Source organism: Scyliorhinus torazame, chromosome 21 (assembly GCF_047496885.1).
Source record: "Scyliorhinus torazame isolate Kashiwa2021f chromosome 21, sScyTor2.1, whole genome shotgun sequence".
Lineage (NCBI taxonomy): Eukaryota > Metazoa > Chordata > Chondrichthyes > Carcharhiniformes > Scyliorhinidae > Scyliorhinus > Scyliorhinus torazame.
In genome coordinates this window covers 1,867,135-1,886,105 of record NC_092727.1, presented here as the reverse complement: position 1 = coordinate 1,886,105, position 18,971 = coordinate 1,867,135, and the positions used below count along the sequence as shown (strand labels likewise).

General features: G+C 51.2%; 1 protein-coding gene across 3 annotated transcripts in view; it reads left to right on the top strand.

Annotated features, from left to right (window-relative positions):
- Nucleotides 1-18,971, top strand: part of LOC140398096 (uncharacterized) — a 75,285-nt gene that overhangs the window by 13,674 nt on the left and 42,640 nt on the right. For all 3 annotated transcript variants that reach the window (XM_072486334.1, XM_072486333.1, XM_072486335.1), the window contains exons 4-8: nucleotides 1,338-1,442; nucleotides 1,597-1,711; nucleotides 4,196-4,276; nucleotides 4,992-5,129; nucleotides 15,012-15,064. In XM_072486334.1, coding sequence (XP_072342435.1) covers nucleotides 1,338-1,442; nucleotides 1,597-1,711; nucleotides 4,196-4,276; nucleotides 4,992-5,129; nucleotides 15,012-15,064 — 492 coding nt within the window. The remainder of the gene's footprint in view (nucleotides 1-1,337; nucleotides 1,443-1,596; nucleotides 1,712-4,195; nucleotides 4,277-4,991; nucleotides 5,130-15,011; nucleotides 15,065-18,971) is intronic.

Below are 18,971 nucleotides of genomic sequence, written 5' to 3'. Positions count from 1 at the left end.
CCCCACAGAATCCTCACCCTTTTGGGAGAGAGAGTTCACAACCATTTGTGTGATAATATGCCTGCTTTCCCAAGGCAGTGGGAGGTGTAGACAGAGTTATTTGATGGGAAGCGGGTTTGTGTGATGGATTGGGCGGTGTTCGCGACTCTCTGAAGTTTCTTACGGTCTTGGGCTGAGCAGTTGCCATACCAGGCTGTGATGCAGTCAGATAGGATGCTTTCTATGGTGCATCTGTAAAAATTGGTAAGGGTTAATGTGGACATGCTGAATTTCCTTAGTTTCCTGAGGAAGTATAGGCGCTGTTGCGCTTTTTGGTCGTAGCATTGACGTGGGTGGATCAGAACAGATTGTTGGTGATGTGCATCCCTTGGAATTTGAAGCTGTCAACCATCCTCCCCGGGAGGGGAGGTATCAGCCTCCCTGAACAGGCGCCGGAATGTGGCGACTAGGGGCTTTTCACAGTAACTTCATTTGAAGCCTACTTGTGCCAATAAGCGATTTTCATTTCATCGCCACCTCGGCCCCGCTAATGCTGACAGGAGTGAAGTCAATGACCAGCTCTTTAGTTTTGCTGACATTGAGGGAGAGATTGTTGCTACACCACTCTACTAGGTTCTCTATCTCCCTCCTGTAATCTGACTCATCGTTGTTCAAGATCCAACCCACTACAGTCGTACCATGAGCAAACTTGTAGATGGAGTTGGAGCCACAATATGTGTACAGGGAGTATCGTAGGGGGCTAAGTCCGCAGCCTTGCGGGGCCCTGGTATTGAGGACTATCATGAAGGAGGTGTTGTTGTTTATCCATACTGATTGTGGTCGATGGGTCAGGAATATATGGCCCCTTTTGTTCTGCACTTGCCCCAGCTGAGGACATTGTTCCTTTCTATTTACCCTATCAAACTTTTTTACCATTTTAAACAGCTCAAGTTAAAAAGAGACCTCAATCTTCTAAAATCAAAGGATTGTGCCAAACTTATTCAATCCTTCTTTCAATCATAATGCAAAATGCAGCTTGCTGTTCACGACATATGCTGATCAGAAGCTTAAATTTAAGGAACTCTAAACAGTCGATCGTCACAAAGAATGAAGAAAATATGAGATCCGGAGCTGTTTTCAGCTTTGCCATTCTCATGACGCTCAGAAATGGTGCTTAAACAGTGGCCTCCCCACCATGTCCACCTCTCACTCTCCGTACATTCCTGTCTGTTTGTTCTGTCCCTCCTCAGCCCTTGCCCCCTCCCCATTTTGCTTTGTATGATGTTGAATATACTTTGTTGTCTTCTTGGAATTAGCTGGGTGATCATTTCCTCCTCGGCACTAACTTGCTCTCCTAGGCTGTTGACGACACCTGATGGAGTTTCTCACAGACCCTTGGTTGATCTGAGACGGGGCCCTCGGGTAGTTGTCCCTCCGCTGTCCAGTGAAAAGACCAATGGCAGGTAAGAGATCTACACTTGGTTTAAAAAGATCATGCAATGCGTATATTGTTATTAAAATAATACTGGATCATGACTCATGGCATGGCAGTATTTTGGTGATACAATTCAACGTGATCCCTGTGATTTGTTTTCCATGAATCTGCTCTTTGAACAGAAAGGGGACTCTGAGGAAGTCAGCGATCTGCAGTTCTCAGCAACCCGTCAGTCAACCAGAATATTGTGACATCCGGGACTCTGGCATGATTCTCTGCTCAGGTCGCTTGCTGCCGGTAAGATTCTGTCAGAGGAGGCTGTTTGAGATTTATGTTTATGTGATTGATGATGAGATTTTTGTTGTTATTTTCTCAGAAAGGTGGTTCTTCTTTTCAAAGTCTCCTTTTCTTTGTTGGAGCGTTTTGATTTTGCTGGGGTACAGTTCCACAGTGTGCAGACCTCTTCAGTGCCCCGAAATGGCTATTGTCCCCTGTAGGTGGCACCGAGTACAGGCTAATCAAGTATGGATGGCACCCGAGCTGGGTGTGTTCAGGTGTTGCGCTTCTCTCCTGGCACTCAAACTCCCAGCTGGAGAGTCATCGGTAGTTTATTCCAAACATGTTCAACAGCAGAACACAACTTTAACATCCAACAGAGCACAGTTTGTACATTTTCCCAATTTACTCACCCCCCCCCCCCCCTCCCCTGACAACAGCTCCTCAAATATAGCCATGAGCGTCCACCACCAAACCTCCATGGCTGACCCCCCGGCGGTGTGCCTGACCCCCCGGCGGTGTGCCTGACCCCCCCGGCGGTGTGCCTGATCCCCCGGCGGTGTGCCTGACCCCCCGGCGGTGTGCCTGACCCCCGGCGGCGTGGGTGACCCCCCGGCGGCGTGGGTGACCCCCCCGGCGGCGTGGGTGACCCCCCCGGCGGTGTGCCTGACCCCTCGGCGGTGTGCCTGACCCCCCGGCGGTGTGCCTGACCCCCCGGCGGTGTGCCTGACCCCCCCGGTGGCGTGGGTGACCTCCAATTCAAAAACATCCGTTGTCGGGCAATCAGAGAGGCGAAGGCCATGACAGTCGCCTCCCACCCCCTCCAGCAGCTCCGGCATCACCCATCACCCAAAATCGCCACCATAGGGTCCAGCTTCATCTCAATCCTCAATAGTTCCTAAACATCCTCCCAAAAGTTCTCCAACTCCACACACCCCCAGTCAGCAAGAATGGTTGTCAGCTTTCCTATTCCTTTGCTCGTGGGCAGTGTGCACAATCAGAATTCCTGTCAGCCTCACGTTCTGACAGCCAATAATCTCAACTTGCATTTTGGAGATATTGTTTATTTTAAAAAAAATATTCCAATTAAGGGGCAATTTAGCGCGGCCAATCCACCTACCCTGCACATCTTTGGGTTGTGGGGGTGAGACCCACTCAGACACGGGGAGAATGTGCAAACTCCACACAGACAGTGACCCAGGATTGAACCGGGGTCCTCAGCACCATGAGGCAGCAGTGCTAACCACTGCGTCACCATACTGCCAGGGAGTAGGAGAGATTATAGTCAGCACAATTCATGTTCAAATGCTTAAGAGTTAAAGAGAGATCTTGTATTTTTGTAGCGCCTTTCGCAGCTTCAGAATGTCCAAAAGTGCTTTCCAGCCAATAACGTCTAACACGTGTAGTCACTGTTGTGATGTAGGAAACACAGCAACCAATCTGCTCACAACCATCCCCCATAGGGCAGCGTTTGGAAAATCAGCTTTTGTGATGTTGATGGGGATGTGTATTACCCTAGCACAGCAGCAGAACTCCCCAGTTCTTCTTCGAATATTGCAGGGGGGTCGTTTATATCCTCCTGACAGGGTCTCGGTTTAACATCACACCTGACAGATGACACTTCTGATAGCATTGCTCCCTCAGAACAACACTCTCTAGAATGAGACTTGAACCCACAACCTTCTGATCGAGTAGTGAGAGCGTTACCACGAGCCACAGCTGATATCTGTTCTATTAAGTCTGATACAATCATAACCAGTACTTCCCATAAAGTTTAACACCTGCGTTAAAATAGTGCAGAAAGAAATTTAGCATGAGTGCATTATGTATTTGTGCAAGGGCAGTACTGACAGTAATTTGTAACACATTCGGCCAATGCAGCCACTTTTATTATTGGTCTTTTACTGATTTTACACTTTATTTAGGAGCCATGATCAAAGGAAGCAATAAATCTAGGAGCAGGAGCAGCCCACAGGCCCCCTGGCTCTGCCACTCAGTATGACCGTGGCTGATTGTGGGTTTGAACTGCACACCTTTGAGCCTCTTCCCCAATGAAGCACAGAACGAGTGAATTCACCGAACCTGCCTGAGGGGCAGCTCTGTCAATTCCTGAAAATCTTTCAAATTTGCAGCAGCACCCCAGAGATTAATTTGTCTTTGGAAATTGTTCCCAACAGTCGAACGAGGCTTATTCCTGGGCATGGGTTTGGAGAAGGAACGTGCAACCCCAAACAACCTGGAATTTTAAGGACAATTGGCTTAGTTGAGCCTTTTCTGGATCTGAAACTTGTGAATTCAACCTCCAGAGTAGTAAGTAGAGAGGGACACGGTCCCTATGGTATTGCCTGAAGAGGCAGAGGAAAGACTCCGAGTGGTCCGTAAACATTCCTCCCTTAACCAGCAGCACAAAAAAACAAGATTAATTTAATTTAGTTGTCTTAACTGTTTCTAATCAATATGGAAGTACAGGAAGATTTGAACTTGACTGATTGTACTTGTTTTCAGAACAGTGCCTCGGTTAGACAACAAGACCACGGAGGCCATGAGGAGGCAGGGACCTGGAGCCACAGCCCAGGGCTTCAGCGGGTAAGAGAGTGAAGGATTATTACCCCGGGTCAATGCTGAGTTGCTGATCTCAGAAGGAGGGAGTTCTGCTTCTTGTCTGATGTCCCAGGAGGTAGATGGGGAGAACAGAATGAGGTGCACTCCAATCCATACTCCTGACCCCCCACCCAATCCAAACAATTCTCCACCCCTCCTGCCGGCCAATGGGGTTTCCTATTGTGGGCAGCCCATGCCGTCGGGAAATCCCCGGTGGTGGGTGCGCTGTCGGTGTAACGGAGAATCCCGCCAGCGAAGAATCCAGCCCATAGTTCGTCAGAGAGCTGCTGAGAGTTCGACAGATGTTGGGTGGGCTGCCTGGCTCCTCTGACTGCCACTATGTCCTGTTCCCCAGACATATGGATGGCATTGAAAACTCCCTGCATTGTGGATGTGCAAAATACTACTTCAGGAATGTGTATTTTGCTTCATATCGCTCTTTGACTTCCTGGGCATCTACTTGGCTGGTAGATAAAAATTGTGCCTCAGGCTTGTTACCAGTGTCTCCTGGTCTGTTTGCTGGGGTGGAGCTTCCTGGGAATGGAATCACTCCCATGTATTCTCTCCTTGCCCACAGTGAAGTGTTAAACTGGGGGAGTTCACCATAGCGCACTCAGGCAGTGCAGAGAGATATTGCCACAATGGCTAACCCTGAGCACGGCGCTAACGTGTGATTTTATTCCATCTGGTCTGCTCACAGGAATTTGCAGCATGCAGTTTCTTCAGGGAAAACAAATCATTTGCCTGGAACTTTCTGGACTTGTTCATTTTAGAGGTGCTTCGAGATGAGTTGGTGCCTGATATCTTGATGGAAGTGCTGTCAGATTCCTACACAAAGGTACTGTGTATGTCTACTGTTAATAACACTGCACAGTCCAAGTAAAAGGATGTTTGTCCCCTAATAATTTGTCTAACATGCAGAGAATGTACAGCTTAATAACTGACCAATTTGCTCAATGGCTCCATGCTGGTGTTTATGCACCACATGGACCGTCTATTCCGTTCTAGCCTGTATGTTTATCTAGCTTACTCTGTGCTTTTCACCTCACCCCTGTGGTCGTGCGTTTTACGTTACATCGGAACAGAAGGAGGCCATTCAGCCCCTCGAGCCTGTCCTGCCATTCAATGAGATCACGGCTGATCTGTGACCTAACTCTATATACCTGCCTTTGGCCCCTATCCCTTAATATCTTTGCTCAACAAAAATGTAACTATCTCAGATTTAACATTAGCAACTGTTCCAGCTTCAGCTGCTGTGTGTGGGAGAGAGTTCCAAACCTCTACCACCCTTTCCTGAACATTCTGGCCCTAATTTTTAGACTATGCCCACTAGTTTTAGAATCTCCAACCAGTGTAAATAATCTTTATCTACCCTATCTTTCCCTGTTAATGTCTTGAATACGATCAAAGCACCCCTTAACCTTCTAAATTCGAGCAAAAACAGGCCTAATTTGTCTAACCTCTCCTTGTAACTTAATTCCTGTAGTCCAGGTATTATTTTTGTAATCCTACGTTGCACTCACTCCAAGGCCAATATATCCTTCCTAAGCTGTGATGCCCAGAACTGCTCACGGTGACTCCAAATGGGGTCTAACCAGGGTTTAGATGCCCATCCAGAGACAACGGAATGTCTGTTCCCCGATGATGGAGATGGCAACTCCCGGATCCACCTCCATTTCTAGGGAATGGCCATTGACCAAGAGTGTTATCTTTATCGGGGGACCTTAGCTGCATCATTTTGTCCTCTAGGGGCTGATAAACATGCAAGGCATGGGCCTGAGGTGGCTTTGGCTTCCAGCTTGGGTGGCATGCATACTGCTGATTCTGGCAGCCTTGCCTGGGTCGTGTCCTTTGACCCCACTTACAGCAGCCTTGCAACTGATGTTTATAGTCCTCCGGGGAGGCTTCCAGGGTTATCCTGCCATCTTTTGAGATGCCAGAATGTCCTGGCTGAATGTCCTAGTGGTGGGTGAGGCATGTGGGGGCCTTTGCGAGTGTCCCCCTGCCCCACCCCTTCCCCCACCCCCAGCCCCCCTCCCCCAACCCCCCCCTCAACCCAGCCTAAGATCGCAACTGGTGGGGCAGTCAGGGACAGTGTTCTGCCTAACAACGATCAGTGATTGGTTCCTGCATGACGCTTTCTGAGAGAACGTGGCAGAAGTGTTTAGACCTTTGTCATGGGAATGTCCCTTTAAGAAAGGTTTTTGTCTTATCACATGGCTTCAGTGATGTCATTGTGTGGGTGGAGCTGGGCTGTGGCTGTGAGTTTTACTTTCGCTTTCAGTTTTGGCTGCTATGGACTCAGACAGATAACAGAAGTGTTTTGGTCTGTCTCTCTCTCTTTGTATTTTAAATATCTGTTCCAGTCAAAAACCCATTGATTATAGCTACCTGCTGTTTTGGTAAATTAAAACATATAGTTTGCTTTCCGGAAGGGTTTAAACCTGCTGGTGAGACGGGGTCAGAATCCCAGGAAAAGCCAGTCTTATTCAAGTGAGAATGCAGAGTGCTGGGCCACGCCCTTGAAAAGGGGGTTTGGTTTATGTGATTTTGTTTTTGAATTGGAACAGTTAAGGGGGATTTCATTAAGTGTTATACATAGATTACTGTAACTGTGGGTATCTGTGTTTGTAATTGATAAAAATTCTTGCTGTGCGTTTATATAAATGTTAACTAAGTTCTTAGAATAAAGCTTGCTTTGATTAAAGTGTCTGGGAAGACCGATGAATCACACCTGAAGAGAAGGCTCTTGTTCTCATCCTAGCCAAAGTCAACATAAAGGTTGTAGGTCCGGTGAACTCCATAATACACTTTGGAGTTTCTACCCCCTGGCCCATAACACCTTGGAAGGAGAAAGAACAGTTTCTCTCTCTCCTGCTCGCGCTGAAGGGAAAGAACTGTTCTATTGTTGTGAAAGCAGCGAGTGCCGGAGGCTTCCGGTGACAGCGGGCGGGAGGCGGCTGCACAATGGAGGGCTCCCGTTCGGGAACGGCATTTTCGGGGCTTTAAGCCCGGTCCCAGGGTCCACGGAGGCGGCAAAAGCAGGGAGAAGGCACAGAGGAGGCAGAGTGAAGGCATAGTAAAGAAAAATGTCGAGGGTGAGCAAAGAAATGGCTGTAAAAAAAACAGCTGAAGGTCCGTTGGGGAGTGGAAAGGTCACCACAGGGTCACCAAGGAAAATGGAGGCTGGAGCACCAGGGGAGGCTGCATTGCTTACGGCTGAAGAAATAACTAAGGTGATGGCTGCGGTATTCGAAAGGCAGTTTGCAAAAGGCATGGAGACGGTGAGGAAGGAGATGAGGGAGGTTTTGAGTGCGTTAGTGGAGGAGGCGATTTCCCCGGTGACGACGGAGGTGGCGAGCGCAGTGACGGAGGTGCGAGAGCAAGGGGAGACGCTGAAGGAAGTGGAGGAGACATTATTGCAGCACGGTGATCAACTTACCTCAATGGGGAAGGAGATACGGAAGATGATGGAGATTAACAAGGATCTGTGAGGAAAAATGAAAGACCTGGAAAACAGATCCAGGCGACAGAATTTGAGGATTGTGGGGCTGCCCGAAGGAGTTGAAGGACCGAGGCCGACTGAGTATTTTGCCGCGATGCTGGCGAAACTATTGGGGGAGGGGGAGGATCCCTCCCGATATGAGCTGGATCGGGCTCTTCGGTCATGGAGGCCTGTACCAAAGGCGAGTGAGCCGCCAAGGGCAGTGACTCTGTGCTTCCGTATTGACCACGTTCATTCAATTCAAGCTGAATAATCCAAAGGAGAAGGTCCTGAGCTGGGCCAAGCAGAAGCGGGTGGTGCAGTGGGCTGGAGCTGGTATACGTGTATACCAGGACTTTACGGTGGAGCTGGCGAGGAGGCGGGCTGCCTTCAACCGGGTGAAGAGGGCACTGTACATTAGCAAGGTGCAGTGCGGCATTGTATATCCAGCGAAGCTGAGGGTGACTTACAAGCTCAGGGACTTTTATTTTGGAACGGCGGAAGCAGCGGAGGAGTTTGCGAAAGCAGAAGGACTGTGGCAGAACTGAGAAATTGAGGAATGGCCATGTGCCGATGTAACCTCAGGACTGTATTTTCTTCTTTTTTGTTTCACTGCGTGCGGGTGTATGCGCTAAAGGAGCCACTGTTGTATATATTTGGACAAGGGAAGTGATGGGACTTACACTCGAAATGAGGGCTCTTTGGTGCATAGGTGGATATGCGGGGTTTGTGTGCTAAAAGGGGATTTCTGGGCTTTCCTAGGGCCGGGCAAGGGGGCAAGGGACCCGGGCGGGGGCCTCCACGCTGGCCGGTTTAAGCCGGCCAGTGAACGGGAGCGAGGTGGGGGGAGGGGCTGCGGGCATCGGAGCCTGGCAGAACAGGGTCCGAGTGGTCTAGCCGGGGTGGAAAGTTGGGGGGAAGGAACCGAGGTTGGGGGGAGGAGTTTTACAAGAGGCAGTGGACGGAAGGAGTTGGAGACTGGGGGGGGGTTTATAACTCTTGGGTATCATGTACGGTACTCTTTCAGAGGATGGAGGGCGTTGAGTGTAGGAGGGGGGTAGGGGGGAGGACTCTATAGGTTAATGGTGACCATGGGCGGTCCCGGACTCCTTTTTCTTTTTCTCCTTTGTTTTTTGTTTCCACCGTGGGAGGGTTTGTTTTATTGGATGCATATATTGACAGGTGGGCCATTGTTTGGGGTGGTGAGAGGATGGGATCGTTGGTATTGTTCAGGGGATTGATTTTGTATTTGTAGCCGTTTACTGTCTGTGGGTGGGGTGTAAATTTTGAAGGAAAATGTGAAAATGGAGAATAAAAACATTTATTAAAATAAGTGAAAGCAGTGAGTGCCAGGCACATCTTTCCTGTGAAGCTGAAATGATGCTGAGTCTGCAGAGAAGGTAGACAACCTTGTTGGAGAAAACCATCTCAAGCCTCGCAAGACGAAAGCTGAATTTCGGAAAGATACTAGCTGGAAATCGCATGTGTGTGTTTGTCCCGGTAACCTAACCCTGTAAATCCTTAATGCCTGACTGCTTCAACCCCTGGCTCCTCCCATTAACCACATCATATCTCACTAAAATCTCTAATTAACTACTCTGCAGGAACCCTTTTAATATACATAAAGGACCATCATCCACTTTTACGATGCTTTAACTTCACCTCTGGCTCCCAAAAGGCCTAGCTGTCTTGCAAACCAGGATTTTTTATACCATGACTGCAGCTATCATACACACACAAACCCAGGCTTTTAACCCTTACCGCACAAAATACACATAATACAACACATCTGGAATTCGTACATTCATCAAACATCCCCTCCTACGCTGTTGGAGGAAGTAACACATGTGTACAGCATATTGGAGCCAGTCCAACATGTCCACATCATAAGGCTCGACCTCCCCAAACAAGGACATTTCCAGGTGTATTCTTTTTACTTTGTTTCTTTCCGGAATTGTCATTGGAAATTTCGAAAAGGCTGCGTAGAATCTGGTGCTTGATCCTTGTCGCCAGTGTAATGATTCCAGGAGGCGGGGAATGAGAAGCCAATTTGGCTTATTTTAAACTGAAAATACCTCTACCGCGGCAAACAAAACAAATGTCCCAGCCCGGGACTATCAGGTGCTACCAGCCCGGGACTATCAGGTGCTACCAGCCCGGGACTATCAGGTGCTACCGGCCCGGGACTATCAGGTGCTACCGGCCCGGGACTATCAGGTGCTACTGGCCCGGGACTATCAGGTGCTACTGGCCCGGGACTATCAGGTGCTACCGGCCCGGGACTATCAGGTGCTGCCGGCCCGGGACTACCAGGTGCTGCCGGCCCGGGTCTACCAGGTGCTGCCGGCCCGGGACTATCAGGTGCTGCCTGCCCAGGACTATCAGGTGCTGCCTGCCCAGGACTATCAGGTGCTGCCTGCCCAGGACTATCAGGTGCTGCCAGCCCGGGACTATCAGGTGCTACCGGCCCGGGACTATCAGGTGCTACCGGCCCTGGTCTACCAGGTGCTGCCGGCCCGGGACTATCAGGTGCTGCCTGCCCAGGACTATCAGGTGCTGCCGGCCCGGGACTATCAGGTGCTGCCGGCCCGGGACTATCAGGTGCTGCCTGCCCGGGACTATCAGGTGCTGCCTGCCCAGGACTATCAGATGCTGCCGGCCCGGGACTATCAGGTGCTACCAGCCCGGGTCTATCAGGTGCTGCCAGCCCGGGACTATCAGGTGCTACCAGCCCGGGACTATCAGGTGCTGCCGGCCCGGGACTATCAGGTGCTGCCTGCCCGGGACTATCAGGTGCTGCCGGCCCGGGACTATCAGGTGCTGCCGGCCCGGGACTATCAGGTGCTGCCTGCCCGGGACTATCAGGTGCTGCCTGCCCAGGACTATCAGGTGCTGCCGGCCCGGGACTATCAGGTGCTACCAGCCCGGGTCTATCAGGTGCTGCCAGCCCGGGACTATCAGGTGCTACCAGCCCGGGACTATCAGGTGCTTCCAGCCCGGGACTATCAGGTGCTACCAGCCCGGGTCTATCAGGTGCTGCCAGCCCGGGACTATCAGGTGCTGCCGGCCCGGGACTATCAGGTGCTGCCGGCCCGGGACTATCAGGTGCTACCGGCCCGGGACTATCAGGTGCTGCCAGCCCGGGACTATCAGGTGCTACCGGCCCGGGACTATCAGGTGCTGCCAGCCCGGGACTATCAGGTGCTATCGGCCCGGGTCTACCAGGTGCTACCGGCCCTGGTCTGGGAGCTACATTTATAGGTCCCGCTAATGAGCCCCAGCTGGGTGGGCCTCTGCCCGCTCACCACGGGAACTCGTATTCTATGGAACCCACGGGGAGATTAATCAGCGATCCATCATGGTCCCCGTGAAGGCGATCACAGGCAACCATTGGAAAGAGGCACAAGAAATCTAGCAGGAGCTGGAAAGAGTTGGTACTCCAGCGGAGAACACTGCAGGGGAATTATTGTAGAAGCAACATTATGATCAGTCTCTTAACTCTCAATGTTGATTACGGCTGGAGACTACCAGTTGGGGCTATGAACTAACTTTGTATCTCACCTAAATGTAGGTAATTTTCAATATAGATCATGAGTGCTTACTTACATGGGCAGCACGGTGGCGCAGTGAGTAACACTGCTGTCTCACGGCACCGAGGACCCCGGTTCGTACCCGGCTCTGGGTCACTGTCCGTGTGGAGTTTGTACATTCTCCCCGTGTTTGCATGGGTTTCGCCCCCACAACCCAAAGATGTGCCGGGTAGGTGGATTGAACACGCTAAATTGCCCCTTAAAGTGTTGGTGGACAAGGATAAGAGTGGTCCTAGGGTGAATGTGCTAAATTGGGGGAAGGCTAATTATAACAATATTAGGCGGGAACTGAAGAACATAGATTGGGGGCGGATGTTTGAGGGTAAATCAACATCTGACATGTAGGAGACTTTCAAGTGTCAGTTGAAAGGAATTCAGGACCGGCATGTTCCTGTGAGGAAGAAGGATAAATATGCCAAATTTCGGGAACCTTGGATAACGAGAGATATTGTAGGCCTTGTCAAAAAGAAAAAGGAGGCATTTGTCACGGCTTGAAGGCTGGGAACAGACGAAGCCTGTGGAATATAAGGAAAGTAGGAAGGAACTTAAGCAAGGAATCACGAGGGCTAGAAGGGGGTCACGAAAAGTCATTGGCAAATAGGGTTTGGGAAAATCCCAAAGCTTTTTACACGTACATAAAAAGCAAGAGGGTAGTCAGGGAAAGGGTTGGCCCACTGAAGGATAGGCAAGGGAATCTATGTGTGGAGCCAGAGGAAATGGGCGAGGTACTAAATGAATACTTTGCATCAGTATTCACCAAAGAGAAGGAATTGGTGGATGTTGAGTCTGGAGAAGGGTGTGTAGATAGCCTGGGTCACATTGAGATCCAAAAAGACGAAGTGTTGGGCGTCTTGAAAAATATTAAGGTAGATAAGTCCCCAGGGCCTGATGGGATCTACCCCAGAATACTGAAGGAGGCTGGAGAGGAAATTGCTGAGGCCGTGACAGAAATCTTTGGATCCTCACTGACTTCAGGTGATGTCCCGGAGGACTGGAGAATATCCAATGTTATTTCTTTGTTTAAGAAGGGTAGCAAGGACAATCCAGGGAACTACAGGCCGGTGAGCCTTACGTATGCTTTTCTAATTGGAGGGCTGTGACTAGTGGTGTTCCGCAGGGATCAGTGCTGGGACCTTTGCTGTTCGTAGTATATATAAATGATTTGGAGGAAAATGTAACTGGTCTGATGAGTAAGTTTGCAGACGACACAAAGGTTGGTGGAATTGCGGATAGCGATGAGGACTGTCAGAGGATACAGCTGGATTTAGATCGTTTGGAGACTTGGGCGGAGAGATGGCAGATGGAGTTTAATCCGGACAAATGTGAGGTAATGCATTTTGGAAGGTCTAATGCATGTAGGGAATATACAGTGAATGGTAGAATCCTCAAGAGTATTGAAAGTCAGAGAGATCTAGGTGTACAGGTCCACAGGTCATTGAAAGGGGCACAGGTGGAGAAGGTAGTCAAGAAGGCATACGGCCGGTGAGCCTTACTTCAGTGGTAGGGAAATTACTGGAGAGAATTCTTCGAGACAGGATCTACTCCCATTTGGAAGCAAATGGACGTATTAGTGAGAGGCAGCACGGTTTTGTGAAGGGGAGGTCGTGTCTCACTAACTTGATAGAGTTTTTCGAGGAGGTCACTAAGATGATTGATGCAGGTAGGGCAGTGGATGTTGTCTACATGGACTTCAGTAAGGCCTTTGACAAGGTCCCTCATGGTAGACTAGTACAAAAGGTGAAGTCACACGGGATCAGGGGTGAGCTGGCAAGGTGGATTCAGAACTGGCTAGGCCATAGAAGGCAGAGGGTAGGAATGGAGGGATGCTTTTCTAATTGGAGGGCTGTGACCAGTGGTGTTCCACAGGGATCAGTGCTGGGACCTTTGCTGTTTGTAGTATATATAAATGATTTGGAGGAAAATGTAACTGGTCTGATTAGTAAGTTTGCAGACGACACAAAGGTTGGTGGAATTGCGGATAGCGATGAGGACTGTCTGAGGATACAGCAGGATTTAGATTGTCTGGAGACTTGGGCGGAGAGATGGCAGATGGAGTTTAATCCGGACAAATGTGAGGTAATGCATTTTGGAAGGGCTAATGCAGGTAGGGAATATACAGTGAATGGTAGAACCCTCAAGAGTATTGAAAGTCAAAGAGATCTAGGAGTACAGGTCCACAGGTCATTGAAAGGGGCAACACAGGTGGAGAAGGTAGTCAAGAAGGCATACGGCATGCTTGCCTTCATTGGACGGGGCATTGAGTATAAGAATTGGCAAGTCATGTTGCAGCTGTATAGAACCTTAGTTAGGCCACACTTGGAGTATAGTGTTCAATTCTGGTCGCCACACTACCAGAAGGATGTGGAGGCTTTAGAGAGGGTGCAGAAGAGATTTACCAGAATGTTGCCTGGTATGGAGGGCATAAGCTATGAGGAGCGATTGAATAAACTCGGTTTGTTCTCTCTGGAACGAAGGAGGTTGAGGGGCGACCTGATAGAGGTCTACAAAATTATGAGGGGCATAGACAGAGTGGATAGTCAGAGGCTTTTCCCCAGGGTAGAGGGGTCAATTACTAGGGGGCATAGGTTTAAGGTGAGAGGGGCAAGGTTTAGAGTAGATGTACGAGGCAAGTTTTTTACGCAGAGGGTAGTGGGTGCCTGGAACTCGCTACCGGAGGAGGTAGTGGAAGCAGGGACGATAGGGACATTTAAGGGGCATCTTGACAAATATATGAATAGGATGGGAATAGAAGGATACGGACCCAGGAAGTGTAGAAGATTGTAGTTTAGTCGGGCAGTATGGTCGGCGCGGGCTTGGAGGGCCGAAGGGCCTGTTCCTGTGCTGTACATTTCTTTTGTTCTTTTGTTCTTTTTGGCATGCTTGCCTTCATTGGCCGGGGCATTGAGTATAAGAATTGGCAAGTCATGTTGCAGCTGTATAGAACCTTAGTTAGGCCACACTTGGAGTATAGTGTTCAATTCTGGTCGCCACGCTACCAGAAGGATGTGGAAGTTTTAGAGAGGGTGCAGAAGAGATTTACCAGGATGTTGCCTGGTATGAAGGGCATTAGCTATGAGGAGCGGTTGAATAAACTCGGTTTGTTCTCACTGGAACGACGGAGGTTGAGGGGTGACCTAATAGAGGTCTACAAAATTATGAGGGGCATAGACAGAGTGGATAGTCAGAGGCTTTTCCCAGGGTAGAGGGGTCAATTACTAGGGGGCATAGGTTTAAGGTGCATGGGGCAGTGTTTAGAGGAGATGTACGAGGCAACTTTTTTTACACAGAGGGTAGTGGGTGCCTGGAACTCGCTGCTGGAGGAGGTGGTGGAAGCAGGGACGATAGTGACATTTAAGGGGCATCTTGACAAATACATGAATAGGATGGGAATAGAGGGATACGGACCCAGGAAGTGTAGAAGATTGTAGTTTAGTCGGGCAGCATGGTCGGCACAGGCTTGGAGGGCCGAAGGGCCTGTGCTGGACTTTTCTTTGTTTTTTGTTCTTTGTTCATTGGAAAAAATGAATTGGGTACTCTAAATTTCTAAAAAAAAAATGAGTGCTTACTTACAGAAGCTGCATTTTGATTCACAACACTGGGTATTGTAAAAGCTGCTGTTTGGAATTAAATGTATTTTCTTTTTCAGCATCCTTTGTATTTACCAACAAAGAAGAATTTCCACAGCAAGAGTAACCTACAGTAAGTATAATGAAAAGAAGAAAGACTTGCATTTACTTAGTGCCGTTCGTGACCTCAGGATAGCCTAGAGCACCTCACTGCCATTGAAATAACCTTTTTGTGAGGCAGGAAACATACCTGAGTACAGGAAGGCCCCAAAAACACACAAATAAGATAATGGGCAGATTACCTGTTTCAGCATTGTTGATTGTGCACTAAACATTAGTCAGGACACCAAGTCGCGTCTTGGCATCTTACAACCAAGTTAGATGGGAGACGAGACGTTAACTTTAACACCTTAGCTAAAAGCCAGCACCTGTTACAATACAGGAACCATCAGCACTGCATTGAAGCTTCAGCCTGGGTGGAATCTCGAGTGGGACTAGAATCCACACTCTATTGACTCAGAAGAGAGTTCTACTGCTGAGTTGACACCTCAAACTATCCCAACTTTAATCTGTAAACTCTCACAACGCGAATGCTTGCCAGCAAACTGGTGAATTTACCAGATTTCTATGTAGAATATGAGGGCGATTCTCCCAAATGGAGCCCAAGTGTTTGCGCCGTCGCGTTTCACGGCGGCGCGAAACTGGCACGGGGACGACCGATTCTGGCCCCCACAGGGGGCCAGCACAGCGCTGGAGTGGTTCACGCCGCTCCAGCCTCCTTTCCTGGAACCAAATGGGCACCGCGCCAACCCGCGCATGTGCAGTTGGGCCGCGCCAGCTGCGCCTGTACTGGGGCCTTCAGTGCGCCGGCCCCGCCTCAACATGGCGTCGGTGTTCAGGGCGGAGGGGGAGACGCCGGCCCGCCGATCGGTGGGCCCCGATCGCGGGCCAGACCCCATCGGAGGCCCCCACGGGGACGGAGCCACACTCCCCTCCCACCCCACAGGCCCCCCCCCCCCCCCCCGCCCGTTCGCGCAGAGTTCCCGCCAGCAGTGACCAGGGGTGAATGGCGCCGGCGGGACTCTGTCGTATCCGTGCGGCCGCTCGGCCCATCCGGGCCGGAGAATCGGCAATCCCGCTGATTCCAGAGGCCCGCGGCCGGCGTCGCGCTGGCGCAAATGCCGCCGATTCTTCGCACCTCAGAGAATCTCACGCCGGCGTCGTGGTGCGGTTGCGCCAATTCTCCGGCCCGGCGCAGGACTCGGAGAATCACCCCCATAATTCCAGACTAGGCAACTGTGCCTGAATCCAGAGCAAATTGAAGTGATGCTTCCTCTTCCAGGGTCTCCACACTCCTCTGGAGCCAGAATTCGTTAGACTCTGGGGGGAGGGGCTGGGCTGTGCCTAAACTATTGATTCTGCACATGTGTGAAGTGAGTCTTAAAGTAAAGTCACCATAACCCAGGTGACCTGAGGCTGCCTTCCCCTATGAGGGGGAGAGCTGATTAGTGGTGATTTAACTGGAGGATCACCACACCTCAGGCGGGGGCCCAGGTTGCGATGACGGGATCCTCATGACTAACCTCCGCCTGTACGGGAATTGCACCCCCGCTGTTGGCCTTGTTCTGGATCACGAACCAGCTGTCTAGCCAACTGAGCTAAACTGGCCCATCCTGAAGTGAGTCTGCTCAGGTATTGGTCGAGCACTTAGATTTTGAAATTCCCACCATTGTTTCCAGATCCTTTTTTTAAATATAAATTTAGAGCACAGAATTCATTTTTTTTTTTCAAATTAAGGGACACTTTAGCGAGGCCAATCCACCTACGCTGAACATCTTTGGGTTGTGGGGATGAGACCCACGCAGACACGGGGAGAATGTGCAAACTCCACACGGACAGTGACCCAGAGCCGGGATCGAACCCGGGTCCTCGGTGCCGTGAGGCAGCAGTGCTAACCACTGCGCCATGAGGCAGCAGTGCTAACCACGGTGCTAACCACGGTGCCACGAGCCAGCAGTGCTAACCACTGCGCCTTGAGGCAGCAGTGCTAACCACTACGCCATGGGGCAGCAGTGCTAACCACTACGCCATGGGGCAGCAGTGCTAACCACTGCGCCTTGAGGCAGCAGTGCTAACCACTACGCCATGGGGCAGCAGTGCTAACCACTGCGCCTTGAGGCAGCAGTGCTAACCACTACGCCATGGGGCAGCAGTGCTAACCACTACGCCATGGGGCAGCAGTGCTAACCACGGTGCCACGAGGCAGAGTGCTAACCATGGTGCCATGAGGCAGCAGTGCTAACCATGGGGCAGCAGTGCTAACCAAGGTGCCATGGGGCAGCAGTGCTAACCACTGCGCCATGGGGCAGCAGTGCTAACCACTACGCCATGGGGCAGCAGTGCTAACCGCGGTGCCATGGGGCAGCAGTGCTAACCACTACGCCATGGGGCAGCAGTGCTAACCACGGTGCCATGAGGTAGCAGTGCTAACCACGGTGCCATGGGGCAGCAGTGCTAACCACGGTGCCATGGGGCAGCAGTGCTAACCACGGTGCTAACCACGGTGCCACGAGCCAGCAGTGCTAACCACTGCGCCTTGAGGCAGCAGTGCTAACCACTACGCCATGGGGCAGCAGTGCTAACCACTACGCCATGGGGCAGCAGTGCTAACCACTGCGCCTTGAGGCAGCAGTGCTAACCACTACGCCATGGGGCAGCAGTGCTAACCACTGCGCCTTGAGGCAGCAGTGCTAACCACTACGCCATGGGGCAGCAGTGCTAACCACTACGCCATGGGGCAGCAGTGCTAACCACGGTGCCACGAGGCAGAGTGCTAACCATGGTGCCATGAGGCAGCAGTGCTAACCATGGGGCAGCAGTGCTAACCACAGTGCCATGGGGCAGCAGTGCTAACCACTGCGCCATGGGGCAGCAGTGCTAACCACTACGCCATGGGGCAGCAGTGCTAACCGCGGTGCCATGGGGCAGCAGTGCTAACCACTACGCCATGGGGCAGCAGTGCTAACCACGGTGCCATGAGGCAGCAGTGCTAACCACGGTGCCATGAGGCAGCAGTGCTAACCACGGTGCCATGGGGCAGCAGTGCTAACCACGGTGCCATGGGGCAGCAGTGCTAACCACTACGCCATGGGGCAGCAGTGCTAACCACTGCGCCATGAGGCAGCAGTGCTAACCATGGTGCCATGGGGCAGCAGTGCTAACCATGGTGCCATGGGGCAGCAGTGCTAACCACGGTGCCATGAGGCAGCAGTGCTAACCGCGGTGCCATGGGGCAGCAGTGCTAACCACGGTGCCATGAGGCAGCAGTGCTAACCACGGTGCCATGGGGCAGCAGTGCTAACCGCGGTGCCATGGGGCAGCAGTGCTAACCACGGTGCCATGAGGCAGCAGTGCTAACCGCGGTGCCATGGGGCAGCAGTGCTAACCACGGTGCCATGGGGCAGCAGTGCTAACCACGGTGCCATGAGGCAGCAGTGCTAACCACGGTGCCATGAGGCAGCAGTGCTAACCGCGGTGCCATGGGGCAGCAGTGCTAACCACGGTGCCATGGGGCAGCAGTGCTAACCACGGTGCCATGAGGCAGCAGTGCTAACCGCGGTGCCATGGGGCAGCAGTGCTAACCACGGTGCCATGGGGCAGCAGTGCTAACCACGGTGCCATGAGGCAGCAGTGCTAACCACGGTGCCACTGTGCCGCCCGTTTCCATATCCTTTCCTGTCCTTGCTGCTCTCCATTTTTTTCTAACCTTCAGTCTTATAACCCTCTGAGATATCTGTGATTCCCCAATTCTGGGTCTTGAACATCATCAATTTTAATTGCTCCACCACTGGCAGCCATGTCTTCAAGTGTCTTGGCCCAAAGCTCTGGATCTCCCGCCCTAAATCTCTATAACTCCCTATCCCACTTCCCTCCTTTAAAATGCTGCTTTAAACCGACCTCTTTGACCAAGCGTCTGATCACCTGGCCTCATATTTCCTTTTGTGACGTGCTGTCAATTTTTGTTTAATAATACTCCTGGT